Source organism: Oncorhynchus keta, chromosome 4 (genome assembly GCF_023373465.1).
Source record: "Oncorhynchus keta strain PuntledgeMale-10-30-2019 chromosome 4, Oket_V2, whole genome shotgun sequence".
NCBI classification, from domain to species: domain Eukaryota; kingdom Metazoa; phylum Chordata; class Actinopteri; order Salmoniformes; family Salmonidae; genus Oncorhynchus; species Oncorhynchus keta.
The window spans coordinates 76775827-76795593 of NC_068424.1; the positions used below are offsets into that span (position 1 = coordinate 76775827).

Consider the following 19767-nt stretch of genomic DNA (forward strand, 5'->3'; position numbering starts at 1 on the left):
TATAATTAATACAGTATGTGTAGCATGTGTACTACTATATAGAATGAATACAGTATGTGTAGCATGTGTACTACTCTGAGTACAGAGTCTCAACACACACAAGAGATTAGAGAAGACAGCAGAGAGGGAGAAAAAGGCAAAGATTGAAAGACAAAAAAATATTTTCAAACATTTCATGTTCACCCCCCCCAAAAAAAAAAAAAAAAAAAGATTGCTAGACACAGATTGGGCATAATTAGAAACACATAAATGGGTGTTTGTCAGATGTGAAATGATGTTGCACCCACATGGTGCAGTGTCTACCCCTGTCTAGTTAGTTTAAAGCATTCTGAATGTGGGAGACTGATTGTGTCTAACCAGAGGGATGCTAAGAACAGGCTGGAAACTTTGCAGGAATACAAATAATAACATACATTACCCAAATCCATTTCCATTTATCTTTGGTTTATGAAACTCACAGTGAATGTCAATACATCATAATACAATTTGCATATAAATAGCTAATTATAGGTAATAAGTTATTTATTTGTAAGGTAGAGGAAAGCAGGGGAAATATCCCCAAAACAAACATATTCCCTGTGTCCCAAACAGCAGCCTACTTCCTATGGGCCCTGTCCAAAGTGGTGCACAGGTAGAGAATAGGGTGCCATTTGTGATGTGGGATGCAGCCAAGGCTTTTCAGGACAAATGAATAAAAGTTGCTGGTCATCTTTCTGTAACACAACAGTAAATAACTACACCAGTGTAACTGTTATGTAGGTATGTCTAACAGAACAGCTCTGATTTAAATTACAGCCTTTAAAATGGTGGGAGAAACACAGTAACCCTAAGGCTGTGTGTCCACTTCAGCATCCCTCCCTACCTCCCTCCCTCCCATCCTCCCTGTCTCCCTCCCCCATCCCTCCCTCCCTCCCTGTCTCCCTCCCATCCTCCCTGTCTCCCTCCCATCCCCCTGCCTCCCTCCCCTCCCTCCCACCCTCCCTGTCTCCCTCCCATCCTCCCTGTCTCCCTCCCATCCCTCCCTCCCTGTCTCCCTCCCTGCCTCCCCCCTCCATCCCATCCCATTCACAGCGCCTCCATGCCTGGAAGAGATGAGACAAACGCTTTTGTCATCTACATTATTTTAATCTCCCAAGCTCCCTTTCATCTTTTTCTCTTATTTTATGTATTTATTTCTCTTGTTCTTTCTGTCTCTTTCTTTCTCTCTTTCTTAATGTCTTTCTTTCTTTCCTCCCCATCATGGCTTGTTACCAAAACACATCCTTGAAAGTGGTGATGGCGCTTTTCTACTATAAAAACGATGGGCTTTCTTTCTTTGTTAAAAAAAAACAGCAGTATTCAGACACAAGTTACTGCTGCAGCTTGGGTGTAGCATACAACGCAATGAACCAATCAAACAACAGCGTTTGTTTCCAGGCAGTGACTCATGAAGGACATGTGTTAACCCATTGTGTTTCTACAACAACAACAACAACAACTGTGTAGAAGAAGAAAAACGTGATGAAGCAACATGAGGAGAGAAGGGTCAAACGGTGGGGATATACACCAATATAACACAATGAGCAGAGCTACAACATAACCTCTTAATCCTAACGGTGTCCGTGGTAACGGTCAATCAATAGAGAAGAGAATACTCAGCCATAAAGAAATCAGAGCATCAGGGATGACCTTTGAAACACAACTAAGACAGCATTAGTTAACTGGTCAGAAGGTCACCCAAATTTAACTCAATCATTAGACTCTCCAGTTATAAATAACCTCAGTGACACACAGTGGATGATGACGGAGATAAATAACCACACTGAGACACGGTGGATGATGACGGAGATAAAAAATAACCACACTGAGACACAGTGGATGATGACGGAGATAAATAACCACACTGAGACACGGTGGATGATGACAGACATAAATAACCACACTGAGACACAGTGGATGATGACAGACATAAATAACCACACTGAGACACGGTGGATGATGACAGACATAAATAACCACACTGACACACAGTGGATGATGACAGACATAAATAACCACACTGAGACACGGTGGATGATGACGGAGATAAATAACCACACTGAGACACGGTGGATGATGACAGAGATAAATAACGACACTGAGACACGGTGGATGATGACAGACATAAATAACCACACTGAGACACAGTGGATGATGACAGAGATAAATAACGACACTGAGACACGGTGGATGATGACAGACATAAATAACCACACTGAGACACAGTGGATGATGACAGAGATAAATAACCACACTGAGACACGGTGGATGATGACAGACATAAATAACCACACTGAGACACAGTGGATGATGACAGACATAAATAACCACACTGAGACACGGTGGATGATGACAGACATAAATAACCACACTGAGACACAGTGGATGATGACGGAGATAAATAACCACAATGAGACACAGTGGATGATGATGGAGATAAATAACCACACTGAGACACAGTGGATGATGACAGACATAAATAACCACCCTGAGACACGGTGGATGATGACGGAGATAAATAACCACACTGAGACACAGTGGATGATGACAGACATAAATAACCACCCTGAGACACGGTGGATGATGACGGAGATAAATAACCACACTGAGACACAGTGGATGATGACGGAGATAAATAACCACACTGACACACAGTGGATGATGACAGACATAAATAACCACCCTGAGACACGGTGGATGATGACGGAGATAAATAACCACACTGAGACACAGTGGATGATGATGGAGATAAATAACCACACTGAGACACAGTGGATGATGACGGAGATAAATAACCACACTGAGACACAGTGGATGATGACGGAGATAAATAACCACACTGAGACACAGTGGATGATGACAGACATAAATAACCACACTGAGACACGGTGGATTATGACGGAGATAAATAACCACAATGAGACACTGTTGATGATGACAGACATAAATAACCACACTGAGACACGGTGGATGATGACAGACATAAATAACCACACTGAGACACGGTGGATGGACAGACAGACAGGTGGATGGTGATTGGGCAGGGTGTTCTCTCTCCATCTGATGAGGTGTGTGTGTGTGTGTGTGTGTGTGTGTGTGTGTGTGTGTGTGTGTGTGTGTGTGTGTGTGTGTGTGTGTGTGTGTGTGTGTGTGTGTGTGTGTGTGTGTGTGTGTGTGTGTGTGTGTGTGTGTGTGTGAACGTTTCTCATTCAGAGGATAATTTCCCAGCGTTAGCGAGCTACACCAGGAAATGACTACATCCCAAATGGTACTCCATTCCCTATATAGTGCACTACCCACAGGGCTCCTTTCAAATGTAGTGCACTACGTTAGGGAACAGAGTACCATTTGAGATGTAGGCAATCTCTCCCGGCTGATGGTGGTAGAATTGAACAGATGAGGAAACCTAACCCTCATCCATTTTATATACAGCCCTCGGCCCTGCTCCTCCATCGTCGTCTCGGAGGGGCGGGAGTAAAGGGGAATCGTTTTGGAGGTTTTGAGGCATTTAACGGGGACTAGTGAGAAATGTAAAAGTGGGACTGAGCACACCAGAAGATACTGAGGTGAGAGGTCAGAGCCCGTATTCAGAAAGCTTCTCAGATTTGAAGTGCCGGTTTAAGATCATTTTAGCCTTTTAGACCACAGTGAACACAGGCCCAAACCTACATCAGAGACAAGGGGCCCAGACCTACATCATAGACAAGGGGCCCAAACCTACATCAGAGACAAGGGGCCTAAACCTACATCAGAGACAAGGGGCCCAAACCTACATCAGAGCACTAGTTGTACTTTATGTCAATAGGAGACTGTAACATAATCAAGGACTAAACACTGTAACATAATCAAAGACTAAAACACTGTAACATAATCAAGGACTAAACACTGTAACATAATCAAAGAATAAAACACTGTAACATAATGACATTGTTAATAAGACATACCTTTTCTCTTTCAACTGCTGGTAGTAAATGTTTAAACAAATTATGCGTCCCAAATGTAACTCTATTCACAAAAGATTGGGCACTATATAGAGCCCTATGGATCCTGGTCATTAGTAGTGTACTATATAGAGCCCTATGGATCCTGGTCATTAGTAGTGTACTATATAGAGCCCTATGGATCCTGGTCATTAGTAGTGTACTATATAGAGCCCTATGGATCCTGGTCATTAGTAGTGTACTATATAGAGCCCTATGGATCCTGGTCATTAGTAGTGTACTATATAGAGCCCTATGGATCCTGGTCATTAGTAGTGTACTATATAGAGCCCTATGGATCCTGGTCATTAGTAGTACTGTATAGTACTGTATAGAGCCCTATGGATCCTGGTCATTAGTAGTGTACTATATAGAGCCCTATGGATCCTGGTCATTGGTCATTGGAGTAGTGTACTATATAGAGCCCTATGGATCCTGGTCATTAGTAGTGTACTATATAGAGCCCTATGGATCCTGGTCATTAGTAGTGTACTATATAGAGCCCTATGGATCCTGGTCATTAGTAGTGTACTATATATAGAGCCCTATGGATCCTGGTCATTAGTAGTGTACTATATAGAGCCCTATGGATCCTGGTCATTAGTAGTGTACTATATAGAGCCCTATGGATCCTGGTCATTAGTAGTGTAGTATATAGAGCCCTATGGATCCTGGTCATTAGTAGTGTACTGATATAGAGCCCTATGGATCCTGGTCATTAGTAGTGTACTATATAGAGCCCTATGGATCCTGGTCATTAGTAGCCCTATGGATCCTGGTCATTAGTAGTGCACTATATAGAGCCCTATGGATCCTGGTCATTAGTAGTGCACTATATAGAGCCCTATGGATCCTGGTCATTAGTAGTGTACTATATAGAGCCCTATGGATCCTGGTCATTAGTAGTGCACTATATAGAGCCCTATGGATCCTGGTCATTAGTAGTGTACTATATAGAGCCCTATGGATCCTGGTCATTAGTAGTGTACTATATAGAGCCCTATGGATCCTGGTCATTAGTAGTGTACTGAATAGAGCCCTATGGATCCTGGTCATTAGTAGTGTACTATATAGAGCCCTATGGATCCTGGTCATTAGTAGTGTACTATATAGAGCCCTATGGATCCTGGTCATTAGTAGTGTACTGGATCCTGGTATAGAGCCCTATGGATCCTGGTCATTAGTAGTGCACTATTAGTAGAGCCCTATGGATCCTGGTCATTAGTAGTGCACTATATAGAGCCCTATGGATCCTGGTCATTAGTAGTGTAGTATATAGAGCCCTATGGATCCTGGTCATTAGTAGTGTACTATATAGAGCCCTATGGATCCTGGTCATTAGTAGTGTACTATATAGAGCCCTATGGATCCTGGTCATTAGTAGTGCACTATATAGAGCCCTATGGATCCTGGTCATTAGTAGTGTAGTATATAGAGCCCTATGGATCCTGGTCATTAGTAGTGTACTATATAGAGCCCTATGGATCCTGGTCATTAGTAGTGCCCTATGGATCCTGGTCTATATAGAGCCCTATGGATCCTGGTCATTAGTAGTGCACTATATAGAGCCCTATGGATCCTGGTCATTAGTAGTGTACTATATAGAGCCCTATGGATCCTGGTCATTAGTAGTGTACTATATAGAGCCCTATGGATCCTGGTCATTAGTAGTGTACTATATAGAGCCCTATGGATCCTGGTCATTAGTAGTGTACTATATAGAGCCCTATGGATCCTGGTCATTAGTAGTGTACTATATAGAGCCCTATGGATCCTGGTCATTAGTAGTGTACTATATAGAGCCCTATGGATCCTGGTCATTAGTAGTGTACTATATAGAGCCCTATGGATCCTGGTCATTAGTAGTGTACTATATAGAGCCCTATGGATCCTGGTCATTAGTAGTGTAGTATGTACTGGTATAGTAGAGCCCTATGGATCCTGGTCATTAGTAGTGTAGTATATAGAGCCCTATGGATCCTGGTCATTAGTAGTGTACTATATAGAGCCCTATGGATCCTGGTCATTAGTAGTGTACTATATAGAGCCCTATGGATCCTGGTCATTAGTAGTGTAGTATATAGAGCCCTATGGATCCTGGTCATTAGTAGTGCACTATATAGAGCCCTATGGATCCTGGTCATTAGTAGTGCACTATATAGAGCCCTATGGATCCTGGTCATTAGTAGTGTACTATATAGAGCACTATATAGGGAATAAAATGCTATTTGGGACGCATCCTTTGGTGAAGTACCAATGAACATCAGTGAGAGACTGAGAGACTGACTCCACTCACCCCATAGACCAGTTCCCCCACCATCCCGTTCCACGTCTTGGTGTCTGGATCCCGCGCACCATACTTCCCGTCTGCTACAACTGACAGTTTGTATCTTATCCCCACATGTTTTGCAATTTCGGCAGCTAAATCGACACAGTAGCCTTCATATCTGTCATTCCCCTCCAGATTCATCTGGTGTTTCTTGTACATCACATAAGGGGCTTCCTGTTAATAGTCAGATCACACGCTGGTTTATTGTCACACACACACACACACACACACACACACACACACACACACACACACACACACACACACACACACACACACACACACACACACACACACACACACACACACACACACACACACACACACACACACACACACACACACACACACACGCTCACCCCCTCCCCTCCTCCCCCACACACACAGTCCCAAACCAGGAAGCAGCATCAACCAGCAGTCTCATGCAGGCATGCATGTGCAGATGACACACCACATATGCATTGAAGTACATGCTGATAACAGCAGGATGACCAGCCAGGTAGTTGTTTTACCAAGCTGTGGTGGCCAGCAGACTCCCAGCCCTAATTCACCCAGCATCCTGTCTCTCAGCCTTGGGGAACCGTTGTGTGTGCATTTGTCTGTGTGTGTCTGCATGTGTGACAAACTAACAATCCAAGAGGCCCACAGGCTTCTCACAGTGTCTGGCTAAGGTTACAATATGCCTTAATTAGAGATATGTGGTCTTCAACAGATGCTGGGTGTATTGGTAGGCTGGGTGTATTGGTAGGCTGGGTGTATTGGTAGACTGGGTGTATTGGTAGGCTGGGTGTATTGGTAGGCTGGGTGGATTGGTAGGCTGGGTGGATTGGTAGGCTGGGTGTATTGGTAGGCTGGGTGTATTGGTATGCTGGGTATTGGTATTGTATAGACTGGGTGTATTGGTAGGCTGGGTGGATTGGTAGGCTGGGTGTATTGGTAGGCTGGGTGTATTGGTAGGCTGGGTGGATTGGTAGGCTGGGTGGATTGGTAGGCTGGGTGGATTGGTAGGCTGGATGTATTGGTAGGCTGGGTGTATTGGTAGGCTTGGTGTATTGGTAGGCTGGGTGGATTGGTAGACTGGGTGTATTGGTAGGCTGGGTGTATTGGTAGGCTGGGTGTATTGGTAGGCTGGGTGGATTGGTAGGCTGGGTGTATTGGTAGGCTGGGTGTATTGGTAGGCTGGGTGTATTGGTAGGCTGGGTGGTTTGGTAGGCTGGGTGTATTGGTAGGCTGGGTGTATTGGTAGGCTGGGTGGATTGGTAGGCTGGGTGTATTGGTAGGCTGGGTGTATTGGTAGGCTGGGTGTATTGGTAGGCTGGGTGGATTGGTAGGCTGGGTGGATTGGTAGACTGGGTGTATTGGTAGGCTGTGTGTATTGGTAGGCTGACGTGGATTGGTAGGCTGGGATTGGAGGCTTGGATTATAGGCTGGGTGGATTGGTAGGCTGGGTGGATTGGTAGGCTGGGTGGATTGGTAGGCTGGGTGTGGGTTAGCTCACAGTGGGGATGGGGGTGGAGGTTCATAAAGTAAACGGCCGTGACTCGGATCAGGAAGTGTTGCTGTATTATTATCTCAACATAATCATCAACAAGCACGTTTCATCAATCAATGTGCAAAGGGAGAAGGCTTTAATAATAATCATTCCAAAAAACTAAAACGAAAGGGAGACATTTTCATTCTAATCCCAAAACTCAAATAAAAAATGACCTTGAAAGTTAATAAATAAATGTTTAAAACACCACCAGGACGAGGTCCTTTTTTCCCCTCCATTTTCAAACACTGGTGGTGGTACAGCTAGCTTGTTGCTATGGTTTCATCATTACCCTAAAACACTGGTGGTGGTACAGCTAGCTTGTTGCTATGGTTTCATCATTACCCTAAAACACTGGTGGTGGTACAGCTAGCTTGTTGCTATGGTTTCATCATTACCCTAAAACACTGGTGGTGGTACAGCTAGCTTGTTGCTATGGTTTCATCATTACCCTAAAACACTGGTGGTGGTGCAGCTAGCTTGTTGCTATGGTTTCATCATTACCCTACAAACACTGGTGGTGGTGCAGCTAGCTTGTTGCTATGGTTTCATCATTACCCTACAAACACTGGTGGTGGTGCAGCTAGCTTGTTGCTATGGTTTCATCATTACCCTACAAACACTGGTGGTGGTGCAGCTAGCTTGTTGCTATGGTTTCATCATTACCCTACAAACACTGGTGGTGGTACAGCTAGCTTGTTGCTATGGTTCCATCATTACCCTACAAACACTGGTGGTGGTACAGCTAGCTTGTTGCTATGGTTTCATCATTACCCTACAAACACTGGTGGTGGTGCAGCTAGCTTGTTGCTATGGTTTCATCATTACCCTACAAACACTGGTGGTGGTAGCTTGTTGCTATGGTTTCATCATTACCCTACAAACAGCATTACCCTACAAACACTTGTTGCTATGGTTTCATCATTACCCTACAAACAATGGTGGTGGTGCAGCTAGCTTGTTGCTATGGTTTCATCATTACCCTACAAACAATGGTGGTGGTGCAGCTAGCTTAATGTTATGTTTTCATCATTACCCTACAAACAATGGTGGTGGTGCAGCTAGCTTAATGTTATGTTTTCATTACCCAACAGAAGAAGAGCTGCTGCTCACACAGAACTGACGACACCATTTCAGACAACACATAATTAGAGGGTTGCAAATGGAGAGGCAATGGCTTGTTTGTTCTGTGCTGAACCTAACTCCTCTTCACCCTTGCTCTATTGTAAATGACCCCCACCCAGAGTTAACATAGTGTTTATCCACTGATGCTGTATCCATTCTGAAGCCTTTAAATGCTTCCTTTTTAGAGAGAGAGAGGGATAGGTAGAGAGAGAGAGAGAGAGAGAGAGAGAGAGAGAGAGAGAGAGAGAGAGAGAGAGAGAGAGAGAGAGAGAGAGAGAGAGACAGACAGACAGAGGGATAGACAGACAGACAGAGAGAGACAGAGAGAGAGAGAGAGAGAGAGAGAGAGAGAGAGAGAGAGACATTTCATGAGTGTTCCTTTACTATTCAAAGGTTGTCTATAGCACAAGGTCATTACGACAGCTGACATTGACAGCCCCCTGAATTGTTTTGCATTCAGGGCAGGGAAAGACATTTCAAACACTCAATAATAAGCAAATATGGTAAAATATTAGTGTGAATGGAATAATTCCCATTGCAGTCAACACTGCAGCCAGGAAATCTAAGTACAACTCTCTCCTTCCTTCCAAAGCAACTCACTGGAGGCTGTACACAGAACCAGCCCTCAGAGGAACAAAACAAAATAGATTAAAATACTAAAATGACATTATAATTTTTATCCTCCCTCAAATGTGTTTTATTTTGCTTTGTCTTTGAGAATCCATTGCAGTATCATCACCACAATCATCACAATTTCCTCCTCATCTTCCTATCCCAGATTGTCATTGAACCATTTACTTGATGAGGACAGACAAGACAGGTTCTACTTACGTACGGATGGCGGATGTTGGTTTGTATGTGTTTTCTATTAGATGGAGTCACAACTCAACCATTTACCCACTTACTCATGTATCATATAATACCAATATTGTGATGTCACTGCTACGACAGGCCACTGAAGTATGAGAATTCTAAATGCTTTGTCACCCACAAGGATACAGTTGAAACACTCTCTTCTCCTTACAGAGGGATCGACTGTTTCAACGTGTAGTGAGTGGATGCAAAGCAAACACAAAAAAGATGTGGTTCTGCTCAGCCCAGGACAGACTGTATCAACCGGTTAGGCATCAACACCGCCGCTCGCGGCCCTGACTGGCAGAATACGTTGTGGTGAACACATTTCAAAGTTGCCATGGAAAGTGTACCATAATAGTAGTGACCACAATCGTTCGGTTTTCCACAGAAGAAGACTCGTTGGCGACCACCTGTTGTTCTAACACATTTACTAATCGCTGGTACTCGTTCCAGTAGCCAATCTGAAACAGAGAAAACACAGGTTAGCATAGCAACCATAGAAAAAGACTGAGTTCTATTCTTCTAATTCTATGTTAACAACATTCCCTGTGTTCGACCCCCCACCCACAACCCCCTCCCTCCCCTCCCCTCCACTATATACAGTGTATAAACAGTTAAGTAGGAAGATTTTAGTAAAACATTATAACTGCATATATGTGCTTATAACAGATACTTACACATTATAATTGCTTATATGTACTTAATAACACATTATAAATGCTTATATGTGCTTATAACACGTAATAACACACTACTCACTTTTAAGAAATAATAAAAAAGAGCAACCTTATATAGATACTGGAGGTAAAACCTAAATCTACTGTAATTCCTCCGGTGTAGCAGAGTAGCCTCATAGATACTGGAGGTAAAACCTAAATCTACTGTCATTCCTCCGGTGTAGCAGAGTAGCCTTATAGATACTGGAGGTAAAACCTAAATCTACTGTCATTCCTCCGGTGTAGCAGAGTAGCCTTATAGATACTGGAGGTAAAACCTAAATCTACTGTCATTCCTCCGGTGTAGCAGAGTAGCCTTATAGATACTGGAGGTAAAACCTAAATCTACTGTCATTCCTCCAGTGTAGCAGAGTAGCCTCATAGATACTGGAGGTAAAACCTAAATCTACTGTCATTCCTCCGGTGTAGCAGAGTAGCCTTATAGATACTGGAGGTGAAACCTAAATCTACTGTCAGATACTGGAGGTAAAACCTAAATCTACTGTCATTCCTCCGGTGTAGCAGAGTAGCCTTATAGATACTGGAGGTAAAACCTAAATCTACTGTCATTCCTCCGGTGTAGCAGAGTAGCCTTATAGATACTGGAGGTAAAACCTAAATCTACTGTCATTCCTCCAGTGTAGCAGAGTAGCCTCATAGATACTGGAGGTAAAACCTAAATCTACTGTCATTCCTCCGGTGTAGCAGAGTAGCCTTATAGATACTGGAGGTGAAACCTAAATCTACTGTCATTCCTCCGGAGTAGCAGAGTAGCAGACAGCTGGTCTAATTTAAACCATCCCACATCCAGCTACACCGATTGTAGGGTACATAATTTATATTGGGTTGTGTGAATGGAAAACAGACTCAGTAATGAATCATAATGTTCTATGTGTGCTCGGGCACCTGCCTCTCTGCACTGCAGGTCTACTATCTTCATTTGATCCCTCTGTTGCGCAGAGAATTTTCCTGCGGAGCAGGAAATGCAAATTCTAGCCATCTAAGATTTGTAATTTCCTCTTTAAAATGTCAGACTTGATTTATCCTAACAAAGCATGTGTCAACACCTAGAAAAATGTACATTAATTATAAAAACAAGTGCTCACGCTCCAAACCATGTGAAGGAATAACCCAAGGAGGTTGAGATAATTATGGTTAACATAATTATGCCTCATTGGGTTCATCCTTCACATGGTTTTTGAACTCTACAGATATTTTCTCTCCAATGCATCGGCCACCTTTCATTCCAGCCTGAGCGCAATCCCTCATATTGGCTATCTACATGAATTATAACCCACGTAATAATTCACACTTCCTGTTGCTGCAGGATTATTTTCCTCCTGTAGCAAACTGTCTCAAATTAAGATACTACATATGTACGTATTCCTGCCACTGCAGCTATATACTATTATACTATTATACTGCAGTTATATACTATTTTACTATTATACTGCAGTTATATACTATTATACTATTATACTGCAGCTATATACTATTATACTATTATACTGCAGTTATATACTATTATACTATTATACTGCAGTTATATACTAATATATTATGATACTGCAGTTTAAGCTGTACATCAATACCTTCTACTGCAGCTATATACTATTATACTATTATACTGCAGTTATATACTATTATACTATTATACTGCAGTTATATACTAATATATTATTATACTGCAGTTTAAGTTGTACATCAATACCTTCTACTGCAGCTATATACTATTATACTATTTTACTGCAGTTATATACTATTATACTATTATACTGCTGTATAAGTTGTACATCAATACCTTCTACTGCAGCTATATACTATTATACTGCAGTTTAAGTTGTACATCAATACCTTCTACTGCAGCTATATACTATTCTTGTGATCAAGACAAAGGAGCTGATCGTGGACTACAGGAAAAGGAGGGCCGAACAGAACCTTTCACATCGACGGGGCAGAAGTGGAACAGGTCGAGGTTATCAGATTCCTTGGTGTCCACATCAACAAGAAACTAACATGTCCAAACACACCAAGACAGTCGTACTATAACCAGCATACTGGTTGGTGTACAGGTGGGAGATATACTTTGTTGGTGTACAGGTGGGAGATATACTTTGTTGGTGTACAGGTGGGAGATATACTTTGTTGGTGTACAGGTGGGAGATATACTGGTTGGTGTACAGGTGGGAGAAATACTGGCTGGTGTACAGGTGGGAGATATACTGGTTGGTGTACAGGTGGGAGAAATACTGGTTGGTGTACAGGTGGGAGATATACTGGTTGGTGTACAGGTGGGAGATATACTGGTTGGTGTACAGGTGGGAGATAGTCGCTCTGGATAAGAGCGTCTGCTAAATGACTTAAATGTAATGTAAATGTAATATACTGGTTGGTGTACAGGTGGGAGAAATACTGGCTGGTGTACAGGTGGGAGATATACTGGTTGGTGTACAGGTGGGAGATATACTGGTTGGTGTACAGGTGGGAGATATACTGGTTGGTAGCCAGCTGAATGGATTCTATATAGTGCACTGCATTTGACCAGGGACCATAGGGTAGTGTATAGTGTAGTAGGGTAGTGTACAGTGTAGCAGGGTAGTGTATAGTGTAGTAGGGTAGTGTATAGTGTAGTAGGGTAGTGTATAGTGTAGCAGGGTAGTGTATAGTGTAGTAGGGTAGTGTATAGTGTAGTAGGGTAGTGTATAGTGTAGCAGGGTAGTGTATAGTGTAGAACGGTAGTGTATAGTGTAGCAGGGTAGTGTGTAGGGTAGTGTATAGTGTAGCAGGGTAGTGTATAGTGTAGTAGGGTAGTGTATAGTGTAGCAGGGTAGTGTATAGTGTAGTAGGGTAGTGTATAGTGTAGTAGGGTAGTGTATAGTGTAGCAGGGTAGTGTATAGTGTAGCAGGGTAGTGTATAGTGTAGAAGGGTATTGTATAGTGTAGAACGGTAGTGTATAGTGTAGCAGGGTAGTGTGTAGGGTAGTGTATAGTGTAGCAGGGTAGTGTATAGTGTAGCAGGGTAGTGTATAGTGTAGTAGGGTAGTGTATAGTGTAGCAGGGTAGTGTATAGTGTAGCAGGGTAGTGTATAGTGTATAGTGTAGCAGGGTAGTGCTTTGACAGCAAAGTCTGTGTTGGTGTGCATGTGTATGTGTGTGTCATCAGATGAGACACACCACTCTCACCCCTCATACCAGCCCTCTCTCACCACCATCATCACCGTCACCCCTCATGCCAGCCCTCTCTCACCTGCCATCACCACTGTCACCACTGTCAGCCCTCCTCACCACCATCACCCCTCATACCAGCCCTCACCACCATCACCCCTCATACCAGCCCTCTCACCACCGTCACCCCTCATACCAGCCCTCTCTCACCACCGTCACCCCTCATACCAGCCCTCTCTCACCACTGTCACCCCTCATACCAGCCATCTCTCACCACTGTCACCTCATACCAGCCCTCTCTCACCACCGTCATCTCTCATACCAGCCCTCTCTCACCACTGTCACCCCTCATACCAGCCCTCTCTCACCACCGTCACCCCTCATACCAGCCCTCTCTCACCACCGTCACCCCTCATACCAGCCCTCTCTCACCACCGTCACCTCATACCAGCCCCTCTCACCACCATCACCACCGTCACCACTGTCACCCATCATACCAGCCCTCTCTCACCACCGTCACCTCATACCAGCCCTCTCTCACCACCGTCACCCCTCATACCAGCCCTCTCTCACCACCGTCACCTCATACCAGCCCTCTCTCACCACCGTCACCCCTCATACCAGCCCCTCTCACCACCGTCATCTCATACCAGCCCTCTCTCACCTCCGTCACCTCATACCAGCCCTCTCTCACCACCGTCAACTCATACCAGCCCTCTCTCACCACCGTCACCTCATACCAGCCCTCTCTCACCAACATCACCCCTCATACCAGCCCTCTCTCACCTCCTTCACCCCTCATACCAGCCCTCTCTCACCACCGTCACCACTGTCACCCCTCATACCACCCTCTCTCACCACCGTCACCCCTCATACCAGCCCTCTCTCACCTCCTTCACCCCTCATACCAGCCCTCTCTCACCACCGTAACCTCATACCAGCCCTCTCTCACCACCGTCACCTCATACCAGCCCTCTCTCACCACCGTCACCCCTCATACCAGCCCTCTCTCACCACCGTCACCCCTCATGCCAGCACTCTCTCACCACCGTAACCTCATACCAGCCCTCTCTCACCACCGTCACCTCATACCAGCCCTCTCTCACCACCGTCACCTCATACCAGCCCCTCTCACCACCGTCACCTCATACCAGCCCTCTCTCACCACCGTCACCTCATACCAGCCCTCTCTCACCACCGTCACCCCTCATACCAGCCCTCTCTCACCACCGTCACCACCGTCACCACTGTCACCCATCATACCAGCCCTCTCTCACCACCGTCACCACCGTCACCACTGTCACCCATCATACCAGCCCTCTCTCACCACCGTCACCTCATACCAGCCCTCTCTCACCACCGTCACCCCTCATACCAGCCCTCTCTCACCACCGTCACCTCATACCAGCCCTCTCTCACCACCACCACCCCTCATACCAGCCCTCTCTCACCACCGTCACCCCTCATACCAGCCCTCTCTCACCACCGTCACCTCATACCAGCCCTCTCTCACCTCCTTCACCCCTCATACCAGCCCTCTCTCACCACCGTCACCTCATACCAGCCCTCTCTCACCACCATCACCGCTCATACCAGCCCTCTCTCACCACCGTCACCACCGTCACCACTGTCACCCATCATACCAGCCCCTCTCACCACCGTCACCTCATACCAGCCCTCTCTCACCACCGTCACCTCATACCAGCCCTCTCTCACCACCGTCACCTCATACCAGCCCTCTCTCACCACCGTCACCCCTCATACCAGCCCTCTCTCACCACCGTCACCTCATACCAGCCCTCTCTCACCACCGTCACCTCATACCAGCCCTCTCTCACCACCGTCACCTCATACCAGCCCTCTCTCACCACCATCACCCCTCATACCAGCCATCTCTCACCACCATCACCCCTCATACCAGCCCTCTCTCACCAACATCACCCCTCATACCAGCCCTCTCTCACCACCGTCACCCCTCATACCAGCCCTCTCTCACCACCGTCACCCCTCATACCAGCCCTCTCTCACCACCGTCACCCCTCATACCAGCCCTCTCTCACCTCCTTCACCCCTCATACCAGCCCTCTCTCACGACCGTCACCACTGTCACCCATCATACCAGCCCTCTCTCACCACCGTCACCTCATACCAGCCCTCTCTCACCACCGTCACCTCATACCAGCCCTCTCTCACCACCGTCACCCCTCATACCAGCCCTCTCTCACCACCGTCACCCCTCATACCAGCCCTCTCTCACCACCGTCACCCCTCATACCAGCCCTCTCTCACCACCATCACCTCATACCAGCCCTCTCTCACCACCATCACCTCATACCAGCCCTCTCTCACCACCATCACCGCTCATACCAGCCCTCTCTCACCACCGTCACCACCGTCACCACTGTCACCCATCATACCAGCCCTCTCTCACCACCGTCACCTCATACCAGCCCTCTCTCACCACCGTCACCTCATACCAGCCCTCTCTCACCACCGTCACCCCTCATACCAGCCCTCTCTCACCACCGTCACCCCTCATGCCAGCACTCTCTCACCACCGTCACCCCTCATACCAGCCCTCTCTCACCACCGTCACCTCATACCAGCCCTCTCTCACCACCGTCACCGCTCATACCAGCCCTCTCTCACCACCGTCACCTCATACCAGCCCTCTCTTACCACCGTCACCTCATACCAGCCCTCTCTCACCACCGTCACCACCGTCACCACTGTCACCCATCATACCAGCCCTCTCTCACCACCGTCACCTCATACCAGCCCTCTCTCACCACCGTCACCCCTCATACCAGCCCTCTCTCACCACCGTCACCTCATACCAGCCCTCTCTCACCACCGTCACCCCTCATACCAGCCCTCTCTCACCACCGTCACCGCTCATACCAGTCCTCTCTCACCACCGTCACCTCATACCAGCCCTCTCTCACCACCGTCACCTCATACCAGCCCTCTCTCACCACCGTCACCTCATACCAGCCCTCTCTCACCACCGTCACCCCTCATACCAGCCCTCTCTCACCACCGTCACCTCATACCAGCCCTCTCTCACCACCGTCACCCCTCATACCAGCCCTCTCTCACCACCATCACCACTGTCACCCCTCATACCAGCCCTCTCTCACCACCGTCACCTCATACCAGCCCTCTCTCACCACCGTCACCCCTCATACCAGCCCTCTCTCACCACCGTCACCCCTCATACCAGCCCTCTCTCACCACCGTCACCCCTCATACCAGCCCTCTCTCACCACCGTCATCTCATACCAGCCCTCTCTCACCACCGTCACCTCATACCAGCCCTCTCTCACCACCGTCAACTCATACCAGCCCTCTCACCACCGTCAACTCATACCAGCCCTCTCTCACCACCGTCACCTCATACCAGCCCTCTCTCACCACCGTCACCACCGTCACCTCATACCAGCCCTCTCTCACCACCGTCACCTCATACCAGCCCTCTCTCACCACCGTCAACTCATACCAGCCCTCTCTCACCACCGTCACCTCATACCAGCCCTCTCTCACCACCGTCACCTCATACCAGCCCTCTCTCACCACCATCACCCCTCATACCAGCCCTCTCTCACCACCATCACCCCTCATACCAGCCCTCTCTCACCAACATCACCCCTCATACCAGCCCTCTCTCACCACCGTCACCCCTCATACCAGCCCTCTCTCACCACCGTCACCCCTCATACCCGCCCTCTCTCACCACCGTCACCCCTCATACCAGCCCTCTCTCACCTCCTTCACCCCTCATACCAGCCCTCTCTCACCACCGTCACCACTGTCACCCATCATACCAGCCCTCTCTCACCACCGTCACCTCATACCAGCCCTCTCTCACCACCATCACCACTGTCACCCATCATACCAGCCCTCTCTCACCACCGTCACCGCTCATACTAGCCCTCTCTCACCACCGTCACCTCATACCAGCCCTCTCTCACCACCGTCACCTCATACCAGCCCTCTCTCACCACCGTCACCCCTCATACCAGCCCTCTCTCACCACCGTCACCTCATACCAGCCCTCTCTCACCACCGTCACCTCATACCAGCCCTCTCTCACCACCGTCACCCCTCATACCAGCCCTCTCTCGCCACCGTCACCCCTCATACCAGCCCTCTCTCACCACCGTCACCCCTCATACCAGCCCTCTCTCACCACCGTCATCTCATACCAGCCCTCTCTCACCACCGTCACCTCATACCAGCCCTCTCTCACCACCGTCAACTCATACCAGCCCTCTCTCACCACCGTCACCTCATACCAGCCCTCTCTCACCACCGTCACCTCATACCAGCCCTCTCTCACCACCATCACCCCTCATACCAGCCATCTCTCACCACCATCACCCCTCATACCAGCCCTCTCTCACCAACATCACCCCTCATACCAGCCCTCTCTCACCACCGTCACCCCTCATACCAGCCCTCTCTCACCACCGTCACCCCTCATACCAGCCCTCTCTCACCACCGTCACCCCTCATACCAGCCCTCTCTCACCTCCTTCACCCCTCATACCAGCCCTCTCTCACGACCGTCACCACTGTCACCCATCATACCAGCCCTCTCTCACCACCGTCACCTCATACCAGCCCTCTCTCACCACCGTCACCTCATACCAGCCCTCTCTCACCACCGTCACCCCTCATACCAGCCCTCTCTCACCACCGTCACCTCATACCAGCCCTCTCTCACCACCGTCACCCCTCATACCAGCCCTCTCTCACCACCATCACCTCATACCAGCCCTCTCTCACCACCATCACCTCATACCAGCCCTCTCTCACCACCATCACCGCTCATACCAGCCCTCTCTCACCACCGTCACCACCGTCACCACTGTCACCCATCATACCAGCCCTCTCTCACCACCGTCACCTCATACCAGCCCTCTCTCACCACCGTCACCTCATACCAGCCCTCTCTCACCACCGTCACCCCTCATACCAGCCCTCTCTCACCACCGTCACCCCTCATGCCAGCACTCTCTCACCACCGTCACCCCTCATACCAGCCCTCTCTCACCACCGTCACCTCATACCAGCCCTCTCTCACCACCGTCACCGCTCATACCAGCCCTCTCTCACCACCGTCACCTCATACCAGCCCTCTCTTACCACCGTCACCTCATACCAGCCCTCTCACCACCGTCACCACCGTCACCACTGTCACCCATCATACCAGCCCTCTCTCACCACCGTCACCTCATACCAGCCCTCTCTCACCACCGTCACCCCTCATACCAGCCCTCTCTCACCACCGTCACCTCATACCAGCCCTCTCTCACCACCGTCACCCCTCATACCAGCCCTCTCTCACCACCATCACCGCTCATACCAGTCCTCTCTCACCACCGTCACCACAGTCACCACTGTCACCCATCATACCAGCCCTCTCTCACCACCGTCACCTCATACCAGCCCTCTCTCACCACCGTCACCCCTCATACCAGCCCTCTCTCACCACCGTCACCTCATACCAGCCCTCTCTCACCACCGTCACCCCTCATACCAGCCCTCTCTCACCACCATCACCACTGTCACCCCTCATACCAGCCCTCTCTCACCACCGTCACCTCATACCAGCCCTCTCTCACCACCGTCACCTCATACCAGCCCTCTCTCACCACCATCACCCCTCATACCAGCCCTCTCTCACCACCATCACCCCTCATACCAGCCCTCTCTCACCAACATCACCCCTCATACCAGCCCTCTCTCACCACCGTCACCCCTCATACCAGCCCTCTCTCACCACCGTCACCCCTCATACCAGCCCTCTCTCACCACCGTCACCCCTCATACCAGCCCTCTCTCACCACCGTCACCCCTCATACCAGCCCTCTCTCACCACCGTCACCTCATACCAGCCCTCTCTCACCACCGTCACCTCATACCAGCCCTCTCTCACCACCGTCACCCCTCATACCAGCCCTCTCTCACCACCGTCACCCCTCATGCCAGCACTCTCTCACCACCGTCACCCCTCATACCAGCCCTCTCTCACCACCGTCACCT

General features: G+C 48.2%; 1 protein-coding gene across 4 annotated transcripts in view; it reads right to left on the reverse strand.

Moving 5' to 3' along the window:
• The window catches only part of LOC118372190 (glutamate receptor 3-like), a 290884-nt gene that overhangs the window by 55048 nt on the left and 216069 nt on the right, over positions 1-19767 (reverse strand). For 3 of the 4 annotated variants that reach the window (XR_008132255.1, XM_052516173.1, XM_052516162.1), the window contains exons 9-10: positions 10189-10299; positions 6295-6501 (exon numbers count right to left, since the gene is read on the reverse strand). Coding sequence is in view for 3 of the 4 variants with exons in the window: in XM_052516173.1 (XP_052372133.1) it covers positions 6295-6501; positions 10189-10299 (318 nt within the window). In the remaining variant the exon portion in view is untranslated. The remainder of the gene's footprint in view (positions 1-6294; positions 6502-10188; positions 10300-19767) is intronic. The other variant, XM_052516184.1, reaches the window with a different exon arrangement.